The 27,305-nt window shown below is 39.6% G+C and overlaps 1 protein-coding gene across 1 annotated transcript in view; it reads left to right on the forward strand.

The window, feature by feature from the left end:
- Positions 1 to 448: 448 nt before the first annotated feature.
- LRGUK (leucine rich repeats and guanylate kinase domain containing) overlaps positions 449 to 27,305 on the forward strand; it is a 52,575-nt gene continuing 25,718 nt past the window's right edge. The window contains exons 1-13 of the mRNA XM_054189865.1: positions 449 to 679; positions 1,821 to 1,928; positions 2,591 to 2,672; positions 3,730 to 3,830; positions 4,595 to 4,676; positions 8,118 to 8,242; positions 12,106 to 12,249; positions 14,716 to 14,796; positions 16,202 to 16,288; positions 18,336 to 18,442; positions 22,972 to 23,091; positions 25,773 to 25,869; positions 27,031 to 27,144. Coding sequence (XP_054045840.1) covers positions 470 to 679; positions 1,821 to 1,928; positions 2,591 to 2,672; positions 3,730 to 3,830; positions 4,595 to 4,676; positions 8,118 to 8,242; positions 12,106 to 12,249; positions 14,716 to 14,796; positions 16,202 to 16,288; positions 18,336 to 18,442; positions 22,972 to 23,091; positions 25,773 to 25,869; positions 27,031 to 27,144 — 1,458 coding nt within the window. The 5' untranslated portion in view covers positions 449 to 469. The remainder of the gene's footprint in view (positions 680 to 1,820; positions 1,929 to 2,590; positions 2,673 to 3,729; positions 3,831 to 4,594; positions 4,677 to 8,117; positions 8,243 to 12,105; positions 12,250 to 14,715; positions 14,797 to 16,201; positions 16,289 to 18,335; positions 18,443 to 22,971; positions 23,092 to 25,772; positions 25,870 to 27,030; positions 27,145 to 27,305) is intronic.

Here is a 27,305-nt window from a genome sequence, read left to right on the forward strand (position 1 = left end):
TTTGTGGCTGGGCAGCGGTGCCCTGGAGATTATTTGTCTGGCAGTTACCGACTTCGCATCCTTGAGCTGGAACACGCAGGTGGAGGTGAACACACTCTCCCCCGACTGTGGAAGAGTGGGGAAAGAGAGAAAAGGAGAAGGGGGACGCGGTCCTTTTAGCCACACAAGCCTCTGCGAGCCGGGTGGCATCCCGTGAGGAGACTGCTCGTGAGGCGGACTACAACTCCCAGCATGCTCTGCAGCCTGGCGGTCCCCTACGAACGCCCGGGCGCAGTGAACTACAACTCCCATCCTGCACCGCTCCGCCTGCCGCTTTCCTATTGGTTGGCTGGGCGGGCTGGCGCGAATCCCTTTCTCCCGTCTCCATGACAACAGGAGAGCAAACAAGATGGCGGTGGCCCGTTCGGAGGGGTGACCGGGCGGTGTTCGAGTGCGAAGCACTCTGCGTCCTCGCTTCTTGTTACAGGCCATGGCGGGGGGCCAGGAGCAGGGGGGAGAGGGCGACCTCGGTGAGCTGCTTCCCCCTTCTCACTGGACCCCGCAGGACCCCTCCCAGGGGATGCCCGGGGAGTTGCCCCAGGACAGGCCTGACCTGCAGCAGCCACAGCTCAGCCTGCCTCAGCGAGAGGACGAGCAGGAGGAGGATGGCAAAGAGGAAGAGGAGGCACAGCACACAGAGGTTCAGCTTGGTGCCCCCCAGCTATTTGGGGAGGGATGTGTTCATGAGGGAAGAGCCTTTTCCCCCCTGTAGTTGTGAGGGAAAGAAGAGGTAGATGGGGGCACCTGGTAGTGTTTTCTCATTTCCCCGAAGAGGAAAGGCTGGTTTGGCCTGTTTCCCCTCACCTCCCATTTCTGCCTTTTTTTAGGGTCCCTTCCATCCCCATGGTGTCCAGGGTAATTCTGGATTGACCCTGTCTCTCCTCGCTATGTAAAGACTACGGATAAGTTGGCATATAGATGGCCAAATTAGCCCCATTTCCTGTTTATATGCCCAGCCTTGAGATTCAATAAGCCCCTGGACCCAAGTGAATTTTTCCTCCCTGCTCTGTTGGCCTCTAAAGGGTCCACTGCCACAGCATTATTGCCTCATATTTTTACCTAGTGGAAATGCGTCTGTAGTCTCCACTGCTATAACACGAAGGTGCTATAATTTAGATGATTACCATTTGAAACATTATTTATCTTGGTCCCTAGATTAGCAATTGTTGTGTGACTTCTCCAAGCTCATAGGAATTTCACAAACCATTGGCTTATTTTCTCATTAAACCTACGCAGTGGTTCATTAGTGCCATCTGTCAAGTACCCTCTTTGGCAAAGATTGTTCTCTGAAGAGTAGCGCTAGCTGCTCATGCTGAACAAATTTAAAGGGCCTCCAATAATGCGCATATTGGGGTACAACACTGGGGTTGTGTTAGTGCCGATTTGCTGAGATGTTAACATCCATAATCAATGTGAGTTTCATGGGTCAACATCTCTGGAAACAGGTCCTGTTTAGAGCTCTGCATTTAAACTGTAAGGTGAAAAAAAAAAAAAGAAAAAAAAAATATTGTCGAATCTTTTTAAATCTGTAGAGCTAGTATGTGGAATGTTTCTATTTATTTGTTTTGAGGGCTCTATTCATCATTTTTCATAATGTGTAGTGCCTTAGTAGGGTGATGGAGCACTGAAGCAGCGTTTGATTGAGAACTTTTATTAAACTCTGTTCCCAGTTGCATCCCAAGCAGCCCCCAGACTCTACCAAGTGCGTGTGGAATTCCGTTTCATAAATCTCCCCTTAATCCATTCCTCTCCCTGCCCTCCCCCTTTCTGGTATTTCATAGGGTCAGTTTGATGGAGTGTTGGATGAAGACACTGTGGCTGAGGGACTTCACAGGCTGGGGCGCTCAGCCCCTGGTACTGAATACGTTTATCTTAATCTGTCACTTTCAGTAAGTATAAGAAAAGAACATCATTATAAAGTGCTTCTCTGCTCAACGGTTTCCTCTTTTTAACAGCAAATAGCTGGTCTAGTAAAAAAATCTCAAGAGGTAGATTTTTGTCTCTACCTGTCAATGCCATTTCACGTACATGGGAATTTTGAGAAGACACAGCATGGCTCCTGCTGATGACTGCCATATCGGTATCGTTTTTTTCACTTAGTAGCAACAGCAGTAAGATTTTTTCCTTATGCAGTCTTTGGGTGTGAAAATGTATCTTCCTGCTTCAGCCAGCTGGAGAAAAAAATAGAGGAAGATGCTAAACACCTGAGAACGCTGCATTCATTGTCCCTTCAGAAAGTTAAAATGGTTGTGTCTTTTTAAAGATTACTTGCTGCCGCTCCCTTTTCTATGCAGCCTTGTTTTGCTGGCATTTTTCCTAGCTACGGCTACCTCTCCTGGTTGTGTTTTCAAGCCTTCTTTTGACATTTTCTCTGTTCGTGGCTGGTCTGCAGATTTAACATCACTTTCTGTATATGTCATCCTGTTCTGAAACATCCAGCTGGAGGGACCTTGGGGCACATTTTCAGTGTCTGCTGCTACTGTGTATCTCTTAGGAAAGCGTGTGAGCTTATACAACTAGTTATTAAAGTCTTTTTGCTTTATTTTTCCAGGGTCGTGAGTTAAGTGACATTAACATTCTTTCCAGATATGTTCACCTACAGAAGCTGGAACTTTCATATAATAAAATTAATGGTATGTAGTAAATACACTAGTAAATTCTTGGGTTGTGAAATCATTTAAGATGAGAAATGCACTGTACCATGCAGCTTTAATATCACAAAGCCTGGTCTGCGTTTTAATGGTGTAGCCACTCCAGCTCTACTGAATGAGGCGATGGCTAGATCTTCTTGAGAATGATGGATGGACCATTCAGACAGCTGCACCAGCATATGCTTATCAGTGGGTACATGGAGATTATTGTCCACTTTATTATCTGAAGATAAAATGAAAGCAAGCGTATCAATACAAGGTTAAGGTTGTTATTTTACATGTGTAGATGTCATAATATTTAAAGTTATGTCTGGTACAATTTTCCCAGCCTTGGGCTTTCCTTTGTCCAGGTTTCCTTGTAAAAAATGATAAAATGTAAAAAATTATATCCTGGGTTTAGAAAGGTAACAAATGGAGACTGGGGTAAACTCCATCATCTTCTACTTCCCTCTCCCTGCTCCCCAACTCATTTTTTAATTTAACATCAGAAGGAATAGGCTGCAGTGGGCAACATGTTGCATTATTTTTTTCGAGTTCATTTTACTGGAGGTGCTGGAGCTCAATAATAGCAGCAGTTTATAAGGCAGCACTGCTCCGTGCTCATTTTGCTAACAGTTTGTCTGTGAAGGCTAGGTCTGAACAGAGCGGGGGCTTTTCCATAGCAACTAGTCATTTAGTCTTCAGTAGTGGCCTAAATACTTTTTCTCCACTAATTAATAAGTTAGGACAGAGGCGGTCTCTAGAGGTAGCTAGAATATAAAACTATATTCTGGTTTATAGACAAATGAGTTTACATAATGGAAATTTGATATAGAACTTGAATATTCTTCGTGTGTTAGAAACCATCTTTTTTTTCTAGTAGAAGATGCTAATATATCTGATTTCTGCATTTCGAGCATCACTTCCTGAATGCGTAACTAGAAATTGATTCTTGATTGCTATTGGACGTAATTGTCACATTTTGACATGATGATCTCTGCATTTACCTATGCATTGATGTACATTGATTGTACGATTTGACATTTTGTTTTGTTACTAGATCTTTCTTGTATCAGTCACATGCCTTACTTACTAGAACTGAATGCTTCCAACAATGAATTGACTACGTATTTTGGTTTTAAACCACCTAAAAATCTCAAGGTAAGTTGTAAAAAGTGCATTTTATGGGTTTAAATTCAAAATGGTTTTCTAAATCTAACTTAGACATTGCATTTGGACATGTGCAAAAGCAAATTTTTATGCTTTCCTTATTCTTCCCTCTTACATCGTTTGACATTTTAATAGCTTTTCCAAATGTTTGGGTATTTTACACTGCACGTTTCAGTCTTTTATTTTCTTTTACACACTGAACCCTGGCATTCCACGGGAAGGCGTATCGTACAGCTAACTGTTCTAGCTAGAGGTAAATATAGCCAGAGTTTTTTCCTTGCTTGTCGAATTCATCAGACCTTTGTGGGATAAGTTCGTGCCTTTCAAATTGACTGGTGCCAGTCATTATTGTGAAACACGTACTTAAAGTGTGGCTGTGTACCACTCCTCCCTTTGCAGTTGTTTTCTTGTTGCTCACTTTGGGTTATAAAAAGCAGGAGGTTGTTTTGAAATATGACCTTTATGTATTTCTCTGTCTTCTCTTTTAGTTTCTTTTAATATGTGTGCATAATTTCAGGACGATTAATGATAATGTTGTTGGAAGAATGTGGAGTTATGGAAGGTCCCAAAATGTGAATTTAGAGTGTCATAATAACGAGCATTTCTGTTTATGTCCCAATATTAATATTAATGATCTTCTTATTTCTTCCACACCCTTGATCACAAGTTTAATGTAACAGCTGTTTAGTTTCACAAGACAGCTGTAAGTGCTGAAGGAAAAAAGAAATTAACTTTCTGTCTCCTTTTTTCTTTAGGAAGTAGATTTTTCATACAATCAAATACCTAAAATGCAAGATTTGTCAGCATACCAGGCACTTACTAAACTCTTGCTGGACCGTATCCTTTATGGGAATTTGAATGGGAGAAAAGTTGCTTGTTTGTTTTATGAACAGCTTTTTGCTTCAAACAGATACCTGGTTCCTTTGTATTTTTCCTTCATGTCAGTTTTGTCCTTAGAAGCAAGATTAAACACTGTAATTCTGGTGGTGAAACTGATCTTAATTTACTTAAGCATGCACAGTGTTAAAGGTGTTTGTGTATACATGTAAGGTATTAGCCTGCTAGAGGAACACAAAAAACCCTCCAGTTTGCATCATGTAATACTGAAAAAGACACATGTCACACTGTCTTTGCATGGCAGAGGTAATAAATAATCCCACTATTTTTATATATGAAAGGTTAATAGGAAATCAGCTTGGAACACTAAGCTCCCGTAAATGGAAAAGATGCATGTTGTTTAATCTTAGACACAGCTAATTACGCAGGGACTGTAGAGGCTCTGTGGAGGACAAGGCTGTTTAATGACAGCGAAGAAAATCTTTAAGTGAGAGAAAACTTCCTGGAGTGTGCCGAGGGAAGCGCACAGTGCCAAGGTGTTCTGCTGCCCACCTTCCACGCTCTCACCGTGGTACCCAGTTTGTGGGATTAGAAACACTGTTCTGGCAGAAATCAGATAAACGCGAACCTGCAGATTAAGTTTCTTCATTCCTGAGTTCTCCAAGGCTGTCCATAGTACTCTTAGTCTCCCTAATGGTTCTCCTGTGCTTTTCTGAGAGGTCTTCTGGAGTTTCATGTTGACATGCTGCCTTTTTACAATTGCTTCCCGAGGGCTCCTGAACCTTTTCTCTTTGCCTCACAAATTGTGTCTTGATATTCTGCTCTCCGAAAAGGAGAAGACAGCAGGCTGTTGCACTTTTTTCTCTGTCTCTTCTTCTCAAAGTAGCCCATTACCAAATGATATTAATACAATGCCTTTTTCATGTAGGATCAGGTAAAGCATTTGCGGGGCGTCCAGGTGACATTATTCACACGTTTTACAAGGTGTGCAGGTGACATGATTCTTGTCGGAAAACGGCATTGAGACGCTCTCCCTTTGCAATTCTAATTTTCCATCGCAGAGCAAAAACCATATGGCAAAATGAAAAGGGAAAAAGATCAGAGATGTGTATTGCGGATCTGAATCAGTATTTTTTCATTTGGTTTCAATGCAGCAGCGTGCTGTCTTCAATTTCTTCATTTGTCAATGAAGATGCCGTTGAATCGAGGAGAAAAGCTGTTTCATGCGTACAGTTGCAACGGGTCTCTCTGAAATAGAGGAAAATGGGTGCAGAATTTAGAATAGCAAAGTGGCACTGTTCCTAACCCATGTCAAGCACTCCTCGCCGAAGACATGGCAGACAAAACAAGCTGTTCTTTGTAATCATAAAGGAAAATACTATATTAAATATCAGGCAGTAGCAGAAATGTTTGGCATGCATTTCTCGTTGACAGTAACTAAGCATTTCTTACCATATTTAAGTGAATTATGATGCAGATGGTAAGGTCATTGTAACTTTTTTCTGACAGGTGCACACACAAGCGCACCTGATAGGTTTATAAATGAGTTTTCAAGGAGGAAACTGCCCAAACCAGAGAGGGAGACAGCCTGGGCAATAATACCTGAGAAAGCATTATAGTGAGTCATTAAAGGACTAAAACTGATTATACTCGTTTTTAGCGCTGAGCAATTTGCTGCCTCATATTGATGCTTATGGCTTAAACAATATTTTTTCCTTGCCAAAACTTTTCTTCCTCAGTTGAAAAGAGAAGCAGTCCGTCCAATTTTTTATGCAAATCAATTAATATCTGTCAAATATCAGTGCCTGTGCATGGATTTGGTTTCTTTTCTAAAATGACAGAGACAGCCTAGTGTGAGGTCCTACAAAAAGATAAATCTGTGCTTACTAGCTCATTGCTCCTCTCCTTCCCCATCTCAGCCTGTGAATGTGGAACTCAGTGTATAATTAAGTCCCTATGTAGGAATGCAGTTAGATAAAAAGAGAGTTAGGTCACAGTTATTAAAGAGCATTCTATTATCCCTGCTCTAAGCTTACATTTTGTTTGGTTACAATATCATTCAGACTGAGAGAAAAAAATCCTGACAATTTGTCCACTGCCTGGTAAGACTAGAAATATGAATGAAAACTCACTTGCCCCTCTTTGCTGGCAGAGTTCATTCTCGAGTCAATTCAAAATGTTTTCTTCTGTGATTGCCTAAAAGCATTTATCTCTGTCCTGCATGTTCTGGCTGTTTATTTTTTTTTCCACTTATATTTCTTGGGTTTTCTAGGTAACTAGTTTCAGCTTGGACACTTGCAATAAGAGTGCAATTCTTCTTGCCTAACTTTAGTCACCAAACAATTAGATGCTTGGATCGGAGTTGTCTGATTTCAGTAGGGTGGAGAGACAGAGTCAGATTCCTCTGCAGTTCATCCTGTTGTAAGAGAGCAATCCGAGATCGGTTGTTGTCAAAGGAAACCTGGTTTGTTTAAGAAATCTGGGTAGTTACGTTAATGCTGGAGTTTGCTGAGAGGAATCCTAACTACTTTTACTGCTGCTTTTGACTTTAATGTTAATTTAAAATACACTTTCCCCTTTCAGTACAGATGGCCAATATAGAACAGGTATAATTTAGAGCGAAATAGCCCCATATAGTACCATTGCCTCTTATTGGATAATTTGTATGTAATGCTTGGAGGTCAAGGTCAGTTTGGAGCAATATTAAGTACTCGGTAAATGTAAAAAGATTACGTGTTCCTCTGATGACTCAACCATGTGCCTGTATTCTACAGCTGACCCAGCATGGCTGGTGCCCCAGTTAGTCAAAGACATAAAGACCCCTATGTTTTAGCCTGCACATATGCATCTTTTGAGAAGAGCAGAGATTTACAGCATAGTTTTCCAAGATGCTGGCAAAGTAGTTCCTTCCCCACACTCCTGTTCCCTCATTTCCACTACTTTCTTGATTTGCCATCAGCCCAGTTATACCAGCTTGAAGGGCTGCATGGTAAAGCAGGTCACAGAAACAATCTGAGTCAAAAGCCCCTCCAAAAAGGAGGGGAGGATATTTTTAGCTGTCCTGCAGCCCCACAAAGAGCTACATCTGTCAAGGGGTGGCTGTGAGCAGCTGGGATTTTAAACTCTTGGCATGAAGCTTTTGATGTCCAGCTCCCCATATCAAAAAATTCATAGAATCACAATATCGTAGAATGGTTAGAATTGGAAGGGACCTTAAAGATCATCTAGTCCCAATGCCCCAGACATGGGCAGGGACACCTCCCACCAGCCCAGGTTGCTCCAAGCCCCGTCCAACCTGGCCTTGAACCCCTCCAGGGATGGGGCAGCCACAGCTTCTCTGGGCAACCTGGGCCAGGGTCTCCCCATTGTCTGATTACCTACTAATTCTTGCTAAAGTTTTGTGTTCAGTTATTTTCCTCAAGTGGAAAAACCTCTGTATAGATAATAACATAGAGGAGATAAGAGGACTGGAGAAGTGTCACAGCCTGACTCACCTTAGTTTGTCACACAACAGACTCATTGCAATCAGCGGCCTTGAGAACTTACCTATCAAAATACTCAATCTGGTAAGAAAGAAGTAATTCTAGTTGTTTTCCTGTCTGTCTTTTATCAATATATTGCTGCCTTAATAAATGTAATTACATTAAGTGTAATTACGTAACAAGTTTTCAGAGATATGTGTAATACTGGACAGACAATCATAGAATCCCAGGTTGGAAGGGACCTCAAGGATCGTCTGGTCCAACCTTTCTTGGCAAAAGCACGGTCTATCCAAGCTGGCCCAGCACACTGTCCAGCTGGATCTTCAAAATGTCCAATGTTGGGGAATCCACCGCTTCCCTGGGGACATCAGTGGCTGATTGTTCTCAGGATGAAAAATTTTCCTCTTGTGTCCAATCGGAATCTCCCCAGGAGCAACTTGTACTCATCACCCCTCATCTTTTCCATGTGACTCCTTGTAAAAAATGAATCTCCATCTTCTTTGTAGCCACCCTTTAAATACCAGAACATGGTGCTAAGGTCTCCCCTAAGCCTTCTTTTCTCAAGGTGGAACAAACACAATTCTCTCAACCTTTCCTCTTATGGTAGGCTTCCTAGAACTTTGATTTATTAATACAGAATCATAGAATGACATAGGTTAGAAGGGAGCTGTGAAGGTCATCTGATGCAGCTTCCTGCTCAAAGCAGAGCCATCTTCAGCGGAGGTTGCTCAGCACCTTGTCTAGCTGCGTTTCAATTTCTCCGAAGATATTTTGAATTTGCTCCGGGTAGGTTTTGTTGTTGCTTAGGTGATGTGTGAGAAGTTACATATTGTGCAAGTCCCACAATACAAACAGTGAAGATATTTTTTAAAAGTACATTTCCTCATGAAGTTGTGTTCATGACAGGAGCGGGCTAGGGCAGGAGAGGGAGAAGTGAGGACTGAGAAATGTGCATTCATTTTAGAAAACAAGTCAAGTTTAGTATGCAAATCTGATGTATCATTAAAGGATCTTTGTTTAATTTTTAACGATTTTCTAATGAGATTGGAAGCCTTATATTGCCAGCTTTGCATCAAGATATCTAGGGTATATTTGTTTAAATGCAACATTTTTAGCTTGTATTTCTAGATGCTTTAGTGGGATTTAACTTAACTGGCTTCAGATTTCTGCAGCGTAGACAAATGCAGGTGAGCTAGTTGTTCCTCTGCTGCCTCGAAAGTCGGTGGAGAGAAACGGACACTTAAAATATTTCATTATTCTGATTCAGCTGTTGACATCTACATTAACGCAAGATGTATCAGGCCTTGGAGGCGCCTGTTTCTCTCTGTTGGTTATGAAGATAGCCAAGGATAACTAGCCATAGACAGCCTCTTTCTGTCAATGCCTACGCTTGTTTGCATGCATCTTGTTCTTTTACAGGTTTTGGGAGGGCATTTATCTCAGTGTTCCTCGGTTCCATGTTTGTAAAACGTCCTCAATAATAGCAACGCCGACTTCTGAATCATTTCAAGATACTTAACGGCAAGAGCCATCAATATAGAGGTTGCGCAGAAAACACAAGCAAAAACTATTTTTAATGCAATTCAGTTGGTACAAAATACAACAGGCTACTTCTTAATAGGTTTTACTTTTTAATAATGATTTAAAAAATATTTAATGGGATTTTAAAAATGAGCACCAAAAAACTATACATAGAAATATGCTCATATTTGCTCCATTAGTTTTAAGCACCTACATAAATATTTTACGTAAAGTGAATGAATCCTTTATCAAGAATAGAAATATTCTTTTCCAATCCTTTTAAAATTTTAAAGATTTTTCTTCTGTTCTGTAGTAATTGGTATAGAAAAGAGTAAGTAAGGTCTGTACCCATCAAGGGCTTATTGGCCCTTGTACTTATTACTGCTTCGATATTCAGGAAAGGTATGCACATTTAAAAGTGGACAGTAGTATGTTTTGAATAATGTATTCAAATAGTGTTCGGTAACATCTTTTTTAATATATTTCAGATATATAATGCCTTGGGTAGCTTGCAGTTGTGCCCTTAGCGGCAATAAAACTGAATTTCGTCTAATCTTTAGTGGATAAGATTAAGTCAGATTGGCAAAATCCTGTCTAAAAGTTCTGAAATGGACCATAGGAGTGTAACAGTCTAAGCTGACAGGAAGATCTTTTCTCTAAATGCTTTCTTCAGGGAGAACTACAGAAAATCGCTCACCCATTGTGTGCCCTGATTTCCTCATCTGTTAAGAGGCCTAGTAATAATTCTGTTACTAACGGTTATCTGCTCTGTAAAATGTTTTGGAGGTTGTGTTAACAGCTAAGCCTTATTAATATGAACGTGTTCTTCAGTTTTGGTTCTTATACGCCGCTATAATTATTTATACAACTGCTTGTCTTTTTTAATTAGCAAAGTAGATAGTCATATGGAAATTATGTAAATAGACAGATTTTAGCATAGCATTTTCTTTTACTAATTAGAATAAAATGCAGTTCTCTTTTTCATGGGAGCAGTCATCCCCTCTCTTCCCATTGAATCAGCTTTCTTTTCCATTTTCCCTTGAGCTTTTTAGGTTGAAAGAGTAGTAAGGTCTGAAGTTTGGAAGAAAGGCTTCAAAAACTGTAAATACTGCCTAGCTATACCAAAAAAGCCTTTGTTCTGCTTATGTTTGCAAAAAAATAAGAAGTGCATCTCTAATGAACTGGACTCTTAGGAATTTTATGCTTTGCAAAAAAGGATCTTTACCCAAATCCCTTTTGTTCTCGGAATTTTATGTGCACCTCTTGCATAGCATTTTGCAACTAGAGCTCTAAGCTGTATCCTATTAAACAGAGGTCTAACGAAGAACAGGAAGAGAAGAGCGAGCCTCCATGCTATTAATAACCTAATTAAACATTTAGAAGTCAGGAAAAATGTCAAGGACAGACAACTGGATTAACATTAGAGTCAGCTGGCTTATTTATTTCAATAGTTCCTAAATATTTATTAATAGAATATGAGGCTTCGAAGCTTTCGGCACAAGGTGATGCTGATGGAAAAAATATAACTTGCAAGGTTATACAGAAAGAATCATGTTGAGAGGCCATCTGGGTACGTGTGGCCGCTGGGACAAAGATGAGTACAGAACCTAGCATGTTGTACCTGTTTGGAGTTCGTAGCAGAAACGAGTATATGATTTGTGAAGCCCTGAGAAATGAAGCCATCTGGTGTCCAGTGATAAATGTGGGTCTTCTATTTTATGCCTTGTTTGGAAGGAATGTAAAACAACGATAATTACTTATGAGTTCTCAAAAGCTTGGGTCGTTTCTTGTGTCAGAGCCTAGATGAACTTACAGTAAGGTGGATTTGCGTTTGTTGGGTTTTTGACATTTCTGTGTGTGCTGTCACTGACAGTAAATAAAGTCTGCCCTCACTTAGTATGGGTTAAGATGAACTTGTGCATCCTAGAGAGATTTTTATAGACTGCCTGCAGTCCAAAGAAGACAGTACTGTATTGTTCTATCTTAATATTTTCATTATTTATTCTGTAATCATAAGTGTAAATATAACCATGATTACAGAGGGAAATCGTATGTATTTATGTATATATATTCTATAATTTTATGTGCATATCTATTTTCTGTATTTTGAGCTGGATAGTGACAGGAGTATCCTTTAGCCAGTATCCGCTTTAAAAGAATGCTAGAGCTGGTTTTATTGCTGTTGTCTCTCCCAGCTGTTCAAGGTGAGTTGAAGACAAGTTAATCAGAAGATAGTTGATTCTTTTTTCCTTGAGCAGTATGGAAAGCTGTAATATGTCGTCTCAAGATGAAGATGGGGCTAATGCGTAATAGGCCTATTTGTAATAGGGTTCTCAATAATAAAGTGAACTCTGTTCTTCCTCGGGAATGTTGTTTTCCGTCTGTAGAACTTTATCAACAGTTTATATGCTTTCATTTTTTCTTAGAGCTCTAACCAGATTGAAAAGATAACTGCGTTGGACAGCTTGAAAACTCTACAGAAGCTGGACCTATCTAACAATAAAATATCTAGTCTAGAAGGCTTGGAGGAACATGATCTACTAGAGGCGATCAACCTAGAGGATAACCAGGTAGCGTAGTTAATATTGATCTCAACTTTTTTCTAAGAATGCATAGTTGTTTTTTGTTTTTTTTCTAAAATTAAATTCCTTTAAGGCTTAATCAAAAAATCTTACAGCACTGCAAGAAATGAATATTAGAAAAGATGACATTTTTTCCTTTGGTGTTTCACTCCAGTACTGTTTCAAATGTTGATTAATATTATACTCCGCAGGCCTTATTTAATATCTCTAGATGGGTTTATCTTTATGTAGGTATCACTTCTGTGGTATTTAGTGCTCACGTACCTAAAGAACTAACAGTGCTCCCTTGGGTGGATAAGATAGGGATGAGTATGCAGCTTTTTCAGCTTGATTATTCTTGAGGATCTTTACTTACATCACAGCTTTTCTGCTGCCAGGCCTCAGGAGGGTTTGTTAATATCTCTCAGACCAATTTTATGACCAGCGATTCTTCTGAGCTCTCAGCTGGAAACTTCCTGTAAGGCAGAACTGCATGTACGCAATATTATAAAGTGTCTTTTGTTATGCAGCAGAATTTTCACTGGAAGTACAATGACACAGTCTAAGTCATTTGTATTTGAATTTTGAAATCCAAGCCATATATACGTAATACTTTTGATATTGAGCTTCCAGGGTCCTTAACTGAAAAGGCCGTCAATTCATGAATCATTTTGACATCAAAGACAGATCTGCATGTGAAAAAACATCTAAGAAAATCAGAAATAAAAATATAAACCAGGAATTGACCATTTTCTGTCCTTTTTCCCCACTTGCAAGATACATTTACAGGATTTAATTCAAGACACTACGGATTCTTTTTCTCACACTGTGTTCAGGTTGACATTTAAAGGTACATCAATTGCACAAGACAGGAAGCTAGCTAATAATATGGTTGCTATTAGCATTAATAACACCACTTCCATTGCCTCATGTAGTTTCCACTGTTCTTTATGGCACGCAAAAACTATTAATTTTACCTCATCAAAAATTTGCCTCTTTTAATGATGTTATTGAAACTGTTTAATGAGTCACCATTTTTTTGGAACATTTCCTTCTAAAGAATAATTTAAAGAGAATTTTAAGTAATTAACGCCGAAAGATCTGAGTTACTTCAGCTCACTGCAACCCAGAAAGATCTTAAGCGCTTGATTTTTCAAAAACGGGGACGATAGATTTATCTGCAAACCATGTCTCTCATGTACATGTTCAGTGATTTTCAAATGCTGACAGTTGGCGTTCTATGATTTATTTAGGAAACCCATCCAAATGGCATTTAACTTGGTCAAAACTGCTCCAACAAATTCTTGTTGTCTCAGAATGAATATTGAATAGGCTATGGTTGAGATTTATGTTTTTAGACACTTTACATAAGATAAGTTAGGGATAGAATTTGAAGTCTTCTAGGTTCAGTCTTTCAGCAGCGGAGGAAAACCAAGTATTGTGACAAGGTGATTCATCCCAGCCTACCATGGATCAAGTGACCTCTGGAGCTGCCTCCCTCCACTGGTTATAAAGCGAGGTGAAGTGGCTGACTTGGGCTAACTTAACAGATGGCTAAAATGAGGTGACATGAATTCCGTTTTCATAGAATCATAGAATTGTTAGGGTTGGAAGGGACCTTAAAGATCATCTAGTTCCAACCCCCCTGCCATGGGCAGGGACACCTCCCACTAGATCAGGTTGCTCAGAGCCCCATCCAGCCTGGCCTTAAAAACTTCCAGGGATGGGGCTTCCACCACCTCTCTGGGCAACCTGTTCCAGTGTCTCACCACCCTCATGGTGAAGAACTTCTTCCTAACATCCAGTCTGAATCATCCCATCTCTAGTTTTAATCCCATTTTGTTTTAATTGAGAGCCTTACAACTGTTCGCTTGGGGTTGAGCATGACTTTGACCAATCCCACGTAACTTCTAATGCTTGTCTGATGTGCCTGAGTGCAGCCAGTCTGGTTTTCTTTTGTGGATAGAGGAGACCTTAGGTGGACTTGATCACCCTCTGGACACAGACAGCCAAGGACAGCTCTGCTGACGCTTTTCAGTCAAGTGCTGCAAGTTAGGTAGGATGAACTTGAGCTCCAGTGAAAAACTCTTAGAAGGAAGTTGTTTTTTTTTTTTTTTTTGCTAGTCAACTGAAGCGCAAATAGAACTGTAGAATTGCCTCACTTAAGCACATCAGCCACATAAAAGCTAAATGTGCAAGGGCTTGACATTTGAAAGAACTGGAAAAACGCAGGTGGTTTGAAATTGCTCTCTGTATTATACTGCTTCTCCAGCTAACATCCAAGTTGTCTGCCTTTTGTGACTAGAAGAGCCTTATTGAATGCAGTTAACATGTATACCCGTTTTGTGAGTATAATGATTTTTTTTTTATGTCCAGGTTTTAAGAGCAGGAATTAAAATAGGGGTGTTTTTTTTCCCCGTAGTTATCGTGGATTCTGTTGCTGCTGATTTATGCTCTGTTTCTGTCACTAATTAGATTGCTGAGCTGCGTGAACTTGAATATATTGAAGATTTGCCTCTCCTCAGAGTTTTAAATCTTTTAAAAAATCCTGTACAGGTAAGAAAGAACTAAAAAGGAAGCCAAAAATAAGAACCAGAATCCGTTTAGCCTCAGTTTCTATCTCTGAGAGTGGCCAGGTCATTTCAGGAAATGAATACAAGAAATAATGAGTGATGGTTTCCCTGGCATTTTTACCCACCTTTGTCGGGGAACTTTGTCTGAACCAAACCTGCGTGTGAATCACGATGTTTAATATCTGCATAGTAAATCCATGAATTTTATTAATTTCATTTGTGAATCCATTTATGTGTTTGTACTCACAGTACGCCGTGCTTTTTGTTTGGGAAGAGAGCCCCTTTTTGTTTGCTTTGAAGGGCTGTACTCAATTGTTCCTGAGAAAAGCTCAAAGGAACCTAATAGTACCCCTTTTAAAATCATGCGTCTCTGGAATCTGTATCTTCTTTTCTTCTTTGGGATTTACTCAGTTCTCATTTATGGCTCCCATAATATTCCTCAGTTAATGAATTAAACATCCATTTTATCAACAACAACGACATTTGCAAATTATCAGAAATTCTGACTTTGACTCTGCATTTGTAATTTGTCCTGAGTGATCAAAGATGACTCTGTCCTGACTTTTGTGATTTCTAAATTATGTTTGATTTTGGCAGTGATTTCCTACGTCAGAGAGAATCAAAATGTTCAGGGTTTCCCTTCTTCCTGTAATTGACACTTTTATATTGGCTTTTGTGAGAACGGTCTGTCGTGGCACACAATGAAATTAACATGAAAAAATACCCAAAATAGGCTGCACCTGGTCCCCCATAACCTGAACGCCTTTTTCTGTTTAGATGTCCTTCCGCTAAGCAAAGGCTGATCCTATTCCTTTCAATTATGGTTTTAATAATTTACACATGAAACAATCATCCTAAGACAGCTGTCTGAATCGCGCTTGTTTTAGCAGGACCTTACCGCTTTTAGAACTAAGAAGCTTCATCAACTTGACACGAGCTTTTAAACTTGACTTTTAGTTTTTATTTTTTATTGTCTCAGACTTAAAAAACCTATGTTATGATGAATTTATAATGCAAATTCTCTTTTAAAGTTCCTATAGTACTACTAAGGTTAGAAGCATTCATCGTAGTTTATTACATAAGCCCAGCATAGATAACGCTTTTTGTTCCCCAGCGGTCTTTGCTGGTGTTCCAGTGGGTGTAGGGGTGATTCTTAAATCCCCATCTTGACCTTTTGAATACGGTAGTCGCAGACTTTTGTCCAACTATTCACTTTTGCTGCAGAAGCTAAGCTTGTTGGAGGGGGGGTCAATTTGTAGTGTATTGACATCCTTTGGGGTAAAAAACTTATGTTGCAGTGTATTAAGGCCAATTTCATTTCAACCGATTGAAATTAAGTATTAGATTGATGAAGTACTTTATGTCAAAGTGGAAACTTTGTCCTTCAGGAGCAGACAGATTATTGGCTCTTGGTGATTTTCACGTTACTCCAACTCACAGATCTGGATCTCAAGAAGATTTCAGTGGAAGAAAAGGTACGTAAACATCATATCATTCTGGAATTTTTCTAAATAAAGAATATAAAAACCTGTGCATGCGAATGTAGCTTTGTAGTCATTTGGGTGTGACAAATCTCCCCCGTTTCAGCTGCAAAGATAGGCCATAAATCCAGAGACTTTTTCTTTTAAATCCAAATATATATCTACAGAATTTCTGGAGCAGTTGTGGTATGTAAAAATGCAAAGGTTACCTAAAAGCTTTGTTCAGAGAAGGAATTGATTTAGCAGCCATTGTTACTCAGCTAGTGAATCTAAACAGGCAACTACCTTCATGAAATACTCTGAAGTCGTAGCCACTCTGCTACTTCTGAAATACCGTTGTTGAGGTTTTTTAGCGTTGTGTACAGGAAAGTGAACTCTGGAAGTGATAATGATGCTTTTCTCCCATTCTACTCCATACAGCTTTCACTGTAAAATCTTCTGCCCCCCCAAAAACCCCTGCTCAAACTGTTTACAGTAACTTTCTATTGTAATAGAAACCTTTCCCTCTTGTGCCACTTTTACTGTAATTTGGTTGCCGCATGTAGTATTTGGGCCCAAGCCATGCTAGAACTGTTAGGATTAATAGCTGCCAACTGGGGTTGGGTTTCAGGGAATTTTCCTTTAAAAATGATCCGTACAGAAAATTCATCACTCCTAACTGTAGCTCCATAAATATTAGGGTTCTTATTTAATGCCGGCCTCTCTCTATCATGAACACAGAGAAAAGATGATACCAGAGTGTAAATTTAGCCAGCCTTCCTGAGATGTTGATCTTACTCTTTGTCTTATGTGGCAATCTGTTTTCCTTACAATAAGATTTTGAATATATTTTGAATATATTTTGAAACTTTCCCTTTTCTATGGGCTGTAAAAGTAAGCCTGGATGACTGGTTTAGGCTAGCATTTCACTTTCGGATGATTAAAGTAAGCAGAAAATCCTCTCCTCCGGTTGTTTTAGGATATCTACTCCGGCCTCATAAACTCTCTTGTCAAGGAATTTGGAGGCAGCAGCTCTTCTGTCTCAGGAAGACACAAAACGGATATGCAGAAATGTTGTAGTTGAGATCAGAAGTGTAGTTTTGAAGTGAAACCCCCACTTGCTCAATTTTGCCGTGCTTGATTCTCATCGCAGAATAGTCTTGGCAACGTATGACCTAGACTTCTTTTGGACTAACCTTAACCGGACGATATGCACCAAGATGCACCTAGTGTGCTCCTAGCCACTAATTGAGACCGAAAACCAAACGAGAGCGAGAGTGAAACGAGCTCCCTTCCCCGACTCCTCCCAAAATAGCGCGGATATTGGGTCCTGAGTCCTGAATGTTTGGCTTTAAAGATCCACTCCTATTCCACCACACAACTTGTTAATACAGGCATGGCCGTCGGCAGCAGTATTTTGCCACAGCATCAGCTAGTTGATGTTCGATGGTTTACATGAAATGACTCAGTAGTTCTTAACCTCTTTCTGAGTGGGTAGCATTAATAAGACCAAAAAATATACAACTCATGAGCAGTCAGTGCCCTCAATAGAGCTTTCAACAGAAGGAATGGAGGGAATCCTTGGAGTTTGAGTGCTCTTCCTCCCAGGAAAGACAGAAATGCATCGTCAGGAGAAAACTGCAGTTTGCTTACTTTGTTAATGCCCGTTCTCTTCCTCTTCTGGTGAACAAATGAATGGCTTCGGTCTCTAAGGATTTTAGTTTGGCATCTTCCACCAGCACTGAGAGGATGCAAATTAATGGATAATCAAAACCTAAGCAAAATTACTTTGCATCTTATGTGGCATCCTGTTTTCTTTCCAGTAAAAGGTTGAATATATTAAAGATAGCTACGTCTGGCTGCCTTCCATCCATCTATCAAATAGTGTTTAAATCCCCTGAAAAGATTTATGTAGTGGAGTGCTCACAGACAGCCCAAATACAAAGAGTGACCCTCATAAGTACGAAGCCATCGTTATTCATAGTGATCTGCGAAGCGTGTTGCAGCTGGAAACAATTACATCACTGCTCTTCTTTCTTTTGCCCCTAAACTGTGGCAACAGGTTGCTGCTGTGAATAAATATGATCCTCCTCCAGAAGTCGTTGCTGCTAAAGATCATATAACTCACGTTATGTATAGCGTGCTGCAGCCCCAAAGAATCTTTGACAGGTGAGTTTACCTCCACTTCGCATCAGCTCCTGAGGGTGGCACTCAAGTAAAGCAGAATATGTTGTCACGTTTAGAGGGACATTTTTCTGTCCTTCTCCCACCCCTGAATTAACGTAACGAAGAAGAGACATGCCATAGTATTCTGGTAGCAGTCTGGAAATGAGGCAAATCTGATTTGGTTGAAATTGATTATGAAATGAAGTTAGTCATTCACCTCTAAAGTCTGAGACAGATTGTCCGCAGCTCCGTTTCTTTTAAACAATCTGTTGAAACAGATGGCCATTTGCACCATAAATGAAAGATGCAAAATTTCCACCAATACCCAAAGGCAATTTAAAAATCTCTAGAGGCTGAAGAGAGCTGTAAAACATTCCTATTCTGCTTACTCCTCCTCTTCACGCTATTGGCGTCCCACTGTGAACAAAATGACTTTATTTTGTGGCTTGGGGGCACATTTTATATTCGTAAGGTGAAATTTTCAAGTTTGTACATAGGGAAGTCCAGCTCCTTCTGCCTTTGGGAGGAGATGACGCTGACTGCCACGCAAAACACAGAAGGGAGAGGCCAATCAATGGTCTTTTTCCAGCATTGCCATTGCCATGCCAGGTGACTTCTCTCAGTCTCATTTCTCATCTAGAAAATGGAAATAGCCGTACTTTGCTACTCTGCAAATGTATTATGATATTTGCTTGATGAATTTTTGGAAAATGCTTGGCCATACACTGATGGCAGATACTATGAAATATATGTGCTTTATTATATTGGCTACAGTGAGCACTGAGATCAACTTTTGTGCCCCACAACCCTTTTTTGGCACCGTTTTGGACATCTTAATTCACACTGAGTAACCTGATTTAAGATCCGTGATTTAGTACCTCAAAAATTTATATTTTTATAATACCTTTATTGCCAGTCTTGTGTTTTCTGGGATTGTCAATGAAAGACAAGAACCATCGCCCTGGTGATGATAGCGCTGAGAATTCTTAACAGCCTATTAAAAAAACCAAAAAACCCAAACAACTGAAGATTTATTTACTGTTTCGCAGGGTTGGAGATTTCTTAAAAAGAAAAGCACAATAGTTTTACCTAAAGGCATGGATTTCTTCCAATGCAGGCATAGGCTCTATTTAAATATTTGTTTCTTGGATTGTGTATGTGTGTCTTCGTTGCTGGAAAGAAACAATTCTGTCTTCTGTCAGAGGTATTGTATACACAAACATATAAACACGCAGACCAGCATTTGTGGTACTGACCAAAATTGTTAACGATGCTTTGAATGTTTGCCCGTGCTCAGCTGGAAAGCACACAAACACAGTCATTAATGAAATCTTCCTAATGAAGAGGCGTTACAGTCTTCTACACTATAAAATGCTTATTGGAACCGAACTGGTATAGTTCATTTGCATTTATATTTTTAGATGAGATTATAATTAATTCTGTTTTAGTAATATCTCTATTAAAAATAAAACCTGAAGACAAAGGAAAAAAGCTACACTGTTGCATACTCTGCAGTGAGCAAACGTTAGCATTAAGTTTCTTATGCCATTCCCTCTCTCTATGTGCCTAAAGATTCTATCTTTAATTACATGGTAACACACCACTGAACAATATTATGTGTATTTTTCCTTTCCAAATGCATGTGACATTTGAAAAGGTAGCTTGCTCGTAGTTATAACTGCTACATGGGAAGCAGAAATTTAATAACAGAGGGCTCTTCAGTCTATTGGGCAAGTACATGATGAGACTTGGTATCTGGCCATTGAGGATAAATTCATACAGAGAAGAAATAGAGCATGATTATTTTTAACAATGAAGGTAATTAACCATTGGAACGATTTACCAAGGGTACCAAGAATTCTCCACAACCGGAACATTTTTAATTAAAATATGCTCTAATGGAACCTCAGGTATCAGGCTTGAAACAAGAACTCAGGGAAATCCTGTTGCCAGTGCGATGAGGGGAGTCGGAGTAGATGATCACAGGAGTCCCTTCTGGCCTTGAAATCTATTAATCTTGCACGGCACTGTATTCCTGTACTCGCCAAAGACAAAGAAAGTTGAAAGATCACATGAAATGAGCCAAGAACTAGGAAACCCAAAACTTTTAGTCTATCTTTTGAGAACCAGTGACGTAATGAAAGATAGTATTGTGGAAATGCTCTCCATGTACTTCTGGTGAAATACTATATACAAGGAATTTGAGGATATGAGGAATTTGAGCAACGAGAATTTATTTAGAATCATAGAATGTGTTGGGTTGGAAGGGACCTCTAAAGGTCATCTAGTCCAACTCCCCTGCAGCGAGCAGGGACATCTTCAACTAGATCAGGTTGCTCAGAGCCTCATCAAGCCTGGCCTTGGATGTCTCCAGGGATGGGGCGTCCCCAACCTCTCTGGGCAACCTGGGCCAGTGTCTCACCACCCTCATTGCAAAGAACTTCTTCCTAATGTCCAATCTAACCCTGCCCTGCTCTAGTTTAAAGCCATTGCCCCTCGTCCTATTGCTACATGCCCTTGCAAACAGCCCCTCCCCAGCTTCCCTGTCATTATAAGGTCTCCGAGGATAATCATGTCAAGTAATGATAAATAATGATATATCCAATGATATATTATATCATTACTGGATATAACACTTCCTAGTAAAAGAAAAGATTACAGAGGAATGCTACCATTTCCAAGCATGTAACAGGTCCTGTGCATGGAGAAGGAATATATTAAAACGATGTTGAAGATAAGGGGTTTGTCTTCACAGACCGGCCTTGACATCATTATTCACGAAGGGCCTGGCCTTGAGGAAGAATAAGAACCTTTCTGCTATGTCTTGATAAATTTTGAATCTCTACTCTCTAAGTGTGCTTTCTGGAATTCCCGTCTTTGAAATGGTTCATTTATAATAATGCACTTTTAGTATCCACAACTGTCACTAATACCTGCTGGGATCATGTTGTCCTGAACTGGTCTTTTCCTTACCACCAGTGTCAGAAAAGGGAAGGACAGTCTGAACAGCTCAAATAATCAAGAGAGGAGGAAGATATATCTTGAATTGAACAGAATGTCACAACCTAACAGATTCAGATAACAATTTTTTTTAAAATGTGTTTTTACCTTCTCCAGCATTTTTAATGTATCGTGCTAATAAGCTCATTGTGCTCACGTTGTCTAATAGTTTGTAAACGTCACTAGTTGGCACAGTAAGTAAAAAAAATCCTTAAATCTCCCAAGGGTTCTGCAGCTGTCTTGCTTTAAGATCGTCTAGCGGATGGAACACTGAATCAGGATCTGGGTTGATTTCACAGTTTAGTAACAGCACGTATGTACAGACTCGAGCCGGTCTCTTAATTTTTTAGGTGTATCTGTTATTTCTTCTGTGAGGATAGTACTCCATAGGAGAATTAGCAGACTGAACTGCACCATTATCTTAGAGCTTCTGAAGCATCAAGTCCCATTATATGCACATATTCTGGTAGGAAATAGAGTTGAACTGCTGAACCCAAAGTAGGAGTAAAGCCATTACTTTGAAATCTTTTTCCTCCATGCTTGTGTTGGACGGTTATCATTACTTCTTACAGAGTTAGTTACTTGTAAGAGAAAAGGTGAGAGAAATATACTCTGTTTTCAGGAATTTGCGTTCACCTGTTTTAAAACACATTAAATGGAGGATTAACACACATTGGTGGTTTTCTTCCACATTAGAATTTAAATTTAGTTAAAGCTATCTGTTAGTTAAAAAAATAAGTGGGTTTGAAATGATTTCAACTATTTCTGACATATTATCAAGTGGCTGAGATTTAAAAATGAGAGTCCAAAGTTGCATTCCGTTTTTAGCCATCTAAATAAATTGCTGGACACTCAAAAGTGCAGAAATGCTATTCATTCTAGGATTTACAGCTGGAAGTGGAAATCTGAGGATCTAACCATCTGCTCAGCATGGAGAAAATGGAGAGCTTTGTATTTTTGCAGCACTTTGGGTTCTTTTATTGTAGTGTTATTTGTGTTCAGTGGAGTTTAAGGATCTTAGTGTTTTTCATCGTATTGAATTGAAGGGTTCTTTACAAATTTCCACCTTCATCTGGCAAGGCGATGGAAGTCAGCAAGATTATACGCAGGAGTGCGTAAAGGTTTGTAGGACTGAGTCCAGGTTCACGCTAGGCTTATTTATCCTGATCATTAAAATCTTACCATCTCTGCCATAGACTTGGAAAACTCTTAAAGCAAATCCCAGCAACACCGTAACTTCAGAGGGAGCTTTAGAAAAGGCTATAAATCGGAAAAAATTATAGTAGAGTTGACATTATTTCTTTTGCAAAAGAGACACAGGGGTCTTTAGTGCGGTATTTTGTGCTATTTTTATGTTTAGAGCCCATCAAAGTGAGCACACACTTCTGATTTTTGTCTACGCTGTGAATAGGGTGATAGACAGATGAGGTTAGTTGAAGTGATGATAAAGTCTCTGCAGAAGCTTTATACAAAGTCGCTGAAGACTTCATTAGTAGGTAACGTAATGGCTCCTTGTTTTCCTTTTCTTCTAGCACTTTACCGAGTCTTGATGCTCCCTACCCCATGCTGGTATTAGTGGGCCCTCTCGCCTGTGGTAAGAGGGAGCTTACTCATAAGATCTGCAGACAGTTCAACAATTTCTTCAGATACGGGTAAGTTTGCTCCCTAAGTTTAAAAGAACACCAAGTGATCGAGGCTAGAATTGCTGCTGGTTTCTTTTTCTTTCTTTTTTTTTTTTTTTTTAAAGAAGTTAAAAAAGACAACCAATAAATGTTCATTGCCATGCATGTTATCTCTTCCCAGGGCTTGATTGCCTGAAGTCATCAAATACATCCCTAAAAGAAAAGCTATTTAGATTATCATGTTCTTTTCAAAGGTGAACGGCAAACAAAAATGTGTCATTTAGTGCTTCTTTTATTGATCTGTTCTATCTATGCTCACTAATGCCCTTCAACCTAAGCATCTGGTTAGATATGTATGCATTTCTCTTAATTTTTGTAATGTACCTGCATATAAACACATTAGTATGCGTGTGCAGACCGCATCCAGAAGCTGGGAGAGGAAGCGAGTGCAATTGCTGGCCCAGTTTATTACCCTGGGAGTAGTGTTATCAAAGCAAATGGCACCTTTCAGACTTCACCACCTGCTGGGAGGACTAATTCTCCTCATCTGAAAGGCCTGAATTACGCTCCTCGCTGCCTTGGGCTCCCTGTGTATTTAGTGGAGAGAAACTATCTCTTTCCGAGGGAGATTCAGCCTTTGTGAATCGCTTCCCTGAGGTATCTACCTATTTTCAGTGCGTAGTAGGTAGGAAGGCAGGCTAATTTAGATCACCTCTATCTGTTATCTAAAATTAGGTGGTGCAAGCTGTTCCTCTTGTCCACCCAGTCCATTCTTCAAAGTACCTAACTTTTATAATTCCTATAGCACGCTGGTCTGTATTTCTGTTATATTTTCTCTCTTCTATTTCTCAATTTTTTTATTACACGAATTTTCCCATTCATTTTTAACGAGACTTTGGCCATAGTTTCACATGTAAAGCATTTGCCGCAATAGGACCTGGGTTCATTGAACGATTCCTCGGAGTTTTTAGCATCACAGGACCATGCTCTGCGTGTCGATGTGATGTCTGGTAGTCGCCTTCTTCTCTAACGTAACACACCACGGGGAAAAGCCTGTATCTACTTCTGTCTGCTCTGTGCTCAGATTATAGCCTCTTGCTGAATTAGATCATTAAACTGGCAAGTTACGTGACTGGAAAAATGACTTTTTGCCTTTCTTTAAAACAACTACTACGTTTTGAAAGACTGGATTGGAAATTGCAAACTAATTGAATGCCCATTGAAAATTTCCAAGCACTCTGTGGTTTTTTAAGAGCTTCGTTTTTATGCTGTGTATTTTATTTCCTAAAAGTTTTATGCATGAGGGGGGAAAAAAAAAGGGAGAGAGACAGAATCTTAACAGAGCAGAAAATTGCAACCATAAAGCAAAGTTGTATTTTAATTATTCAGTGGAGATTTAAGCAATTTTATGGCTTACACTTTTAAATTTCAAACATTTCACTCATTAAAAATGTATTTCATGCAAGATACCCTGGCAGTTTGAATGTAAACATGGCCTTGCAATTAAAAAGGGTTGTAACGTTTAAAAGTGTTTCAAAAAATAAAGTGAAATTGGACCCTCAAACCATCTGGGTAGTGCTCAGGAATGACCTTTAAAGCTGGATGCGTTCATAATATCTTAAAGAAAATCAGACCTTTGAAGTGAAATTTTACGGAGCCCACGTGTAGCACACTGCTCTCATTTGCCACAGCTTGCTGATAAAAAATAAAGTGGCACCCTCTAATGCCGTGATAGTTAAGATCTGTCAAGCTCTACGTTATAGACTAAATTTCTTAATGGCTTATTAACTCGGCTACCTTGAATAAATGAACAGAAATGGCCTGGTAGGTGGTATATTTTTTGCCATATTTTGCAGGACAATCCAGCAGAAGTCAAAGAGTTAAAATGCTGTCGCTGTGAATCAATGCCAAAGTGCCGCACCACGCTTTTGTTCCTGTTACCCTACAATGTAAAAAATAAAAGCAAAACCTAAGCAGAAAGAAGTCGCAAAATATACTTTCCTAAGATAGAATATGAGCCACTGCATACTTTAATCTAAAATTGCTACGTGCATTGACTTAGCTGGGGGGTTTGGGTTTTCTTTGGGGTTTTTTTTTGTTTGGTTTGGGTTTTTGGTTTTGGTTTTTTTTTTTTTTTTTTAGAGTTTCACCCCAGTAGTAAGCTCGCATAGCTGAGGTTTATCCTACTGTCCTTACGTGGTAGCAGGCAATTACTTTTCCTGCCTTGTATCCCACTTATCTTCCTAGTTTCAGGATTGTTTCTCCCCTTACTATTAGGGGTCTATTTAAAGATTGGTCTTTATATCTCTTTCTTAACCTCACAGTTCAGCCTAACTCCTCGTCTCCTTTTCCATAGTTAGGATTCTATTTTATATCATCCACAAGCTGACATAACTGGAAAAAAATGGTTTCATCATTTCTCTGTTCCAGGGTGCGGTGACAGCTTCAGTCCAGGCTACCCTGGGTTGGCGGGGATTTATAGCCAAACTGTAATGTTACATTTAAACTTTTTTTTTGTATTTATGGGTTAATCTTTCAAATATGCGGCATTAGTGGTATGATTTGCGCCTCTTTATATTTCTCGTATTTCTTCTCTTCTTAAAAACGAAATGATTTGTAGTATTCTCCCTTCCCCCCCCCCCCCTCCCATTCCATAGCTGCTTCTGTGATTGAAAACAGGTTATTTCTTTATTATACCATATATCTTCCAGTCCCTGTCACACTACCAGGGCAGCTTACTTTGGTGAAGAAAACAGACTTGATTACTATTTCGTTTCTCAAGAAGCATTTGACAAAATGGTGAACACTGTAAGTACCTGACTAGTATCCTAGTAGGCCTATTTCCTACACCCAGAGTGAACTCAACTTTTCTGTCCAGATCTCATTTTATTTTTTTTTTAGTATTACGTTTGTGTCTGTGCGTGCGTGCTTATTCACTCGTTCATTACGTTGCTTAAGTTCACACACAGAAAGCACAAATTTGTTGTGTATTTATGCTGTCTTTCTTCTCTATGCCCATATAGAAACCATTAAACGGCCATAATGGTCTGTAGGAATCTTTAAACAGTAGTATAATGTAGAAATAAACTTATTTCCATATGCAAATATGTCCTGTGTGTCTAGGAAAGAAAAACTCTTGAAAGAGCTGCCATCTTTTTGGTTTTTTTCTTTTTTTTTTCCCCCCTTTTTTTTTTCAAAATCTTCCAGCAATCCTGCAGGGAATGCAGTGTTTTAAAGTTTAGCAAATTCACCCTAAAGGCATTGCGTTTCTCTCTGAAGACAGCGTGCCTCCAGCTACTGTTTCTGATGCCTTTTGCTGCCTGCAATAAAACTTTGGCTTGAAAAGCCACAACAGAGCTCGTTATTTGTACATACACGAGCAGGGGAGCCAACACAGTCTTAAGCGACTGATCTGGTCCTTAATTATAAGTCTTAGTAATCAAGTCGTTTAATTTTAAAAGAATATAATCTGCTTACATCTCTCTAGACATACTACCCGGAACCAAAGTTTCTGTTGTCAGGTTTTTAACTTTGAAATTTCTTGGCCAATTATGCATTCTCCTTGCAGATTTGTTTCTGTCCTCTTTTTTCTTTGGCATCTTCTATTTTATATGGCACGGCCATATGGTTTGATGTAATGTCAAAAGAAGGATGCCCCTTGCTTTAGATCTTGCTTTCTTTACAGTGTGAATGAATAACCAATGCAAGCTGTAACCTGTCAGCAGCTTGTTTTCACGACACTGGTGCTTTATTATCCGTGAACGACATCCAAGCCTGTATCCTGCAGAACTGACTGTCTGCTCTTCGCTGCAAATTTTGTGTTCCCATTGGCCTCATTATCATTGATGAATTAGGAGAAACTTGGTAGGGAGAGAAAGCAAGGAAGTCCAGAGTGATTATGATCCTCTAAGGAAGTTATTTCCCCTAAAATATTTCCTTTGTCATTATACTTGCTGTTTTGAATTTCAGGGGAAGTTTATAGCAACCTATAAATACAGCGGCTATCACTACGGACTTGGAAGAGACACCATAGAATCAATTGCCAGAGAGGGTCTTGCAACCTGTGTTCACTTAGAAATAGAGGTAAGGATTACGTTTTGCCTAACCATTTTTGAATGAGTCATTCCGTGAGAACGGGCCTGGGGAGGAATTCGTGCAGTTTGACTAAGGTTTGTTTCGGCTGCCTAAACATAGCCACTTAGTGACACAAGAGACATCCTGTGGCCTTCTGCCCAGCGTGTGGC

The sequence above is a fragment of the Rissa tridactyla genome, chromosome 1 (genome assembly GCF_028500815.1).
Source record: "Rissa tridactyla isolate bRisTri1 chromosome 1, bRisTri1.patW.cur.20221130, whole genome shotgun sequence".
NCBI lineage: Eukaryota > Metazoa > Chordata > Aves > Charadriiformes > Laridae > Rissa > Rissa tridactyla.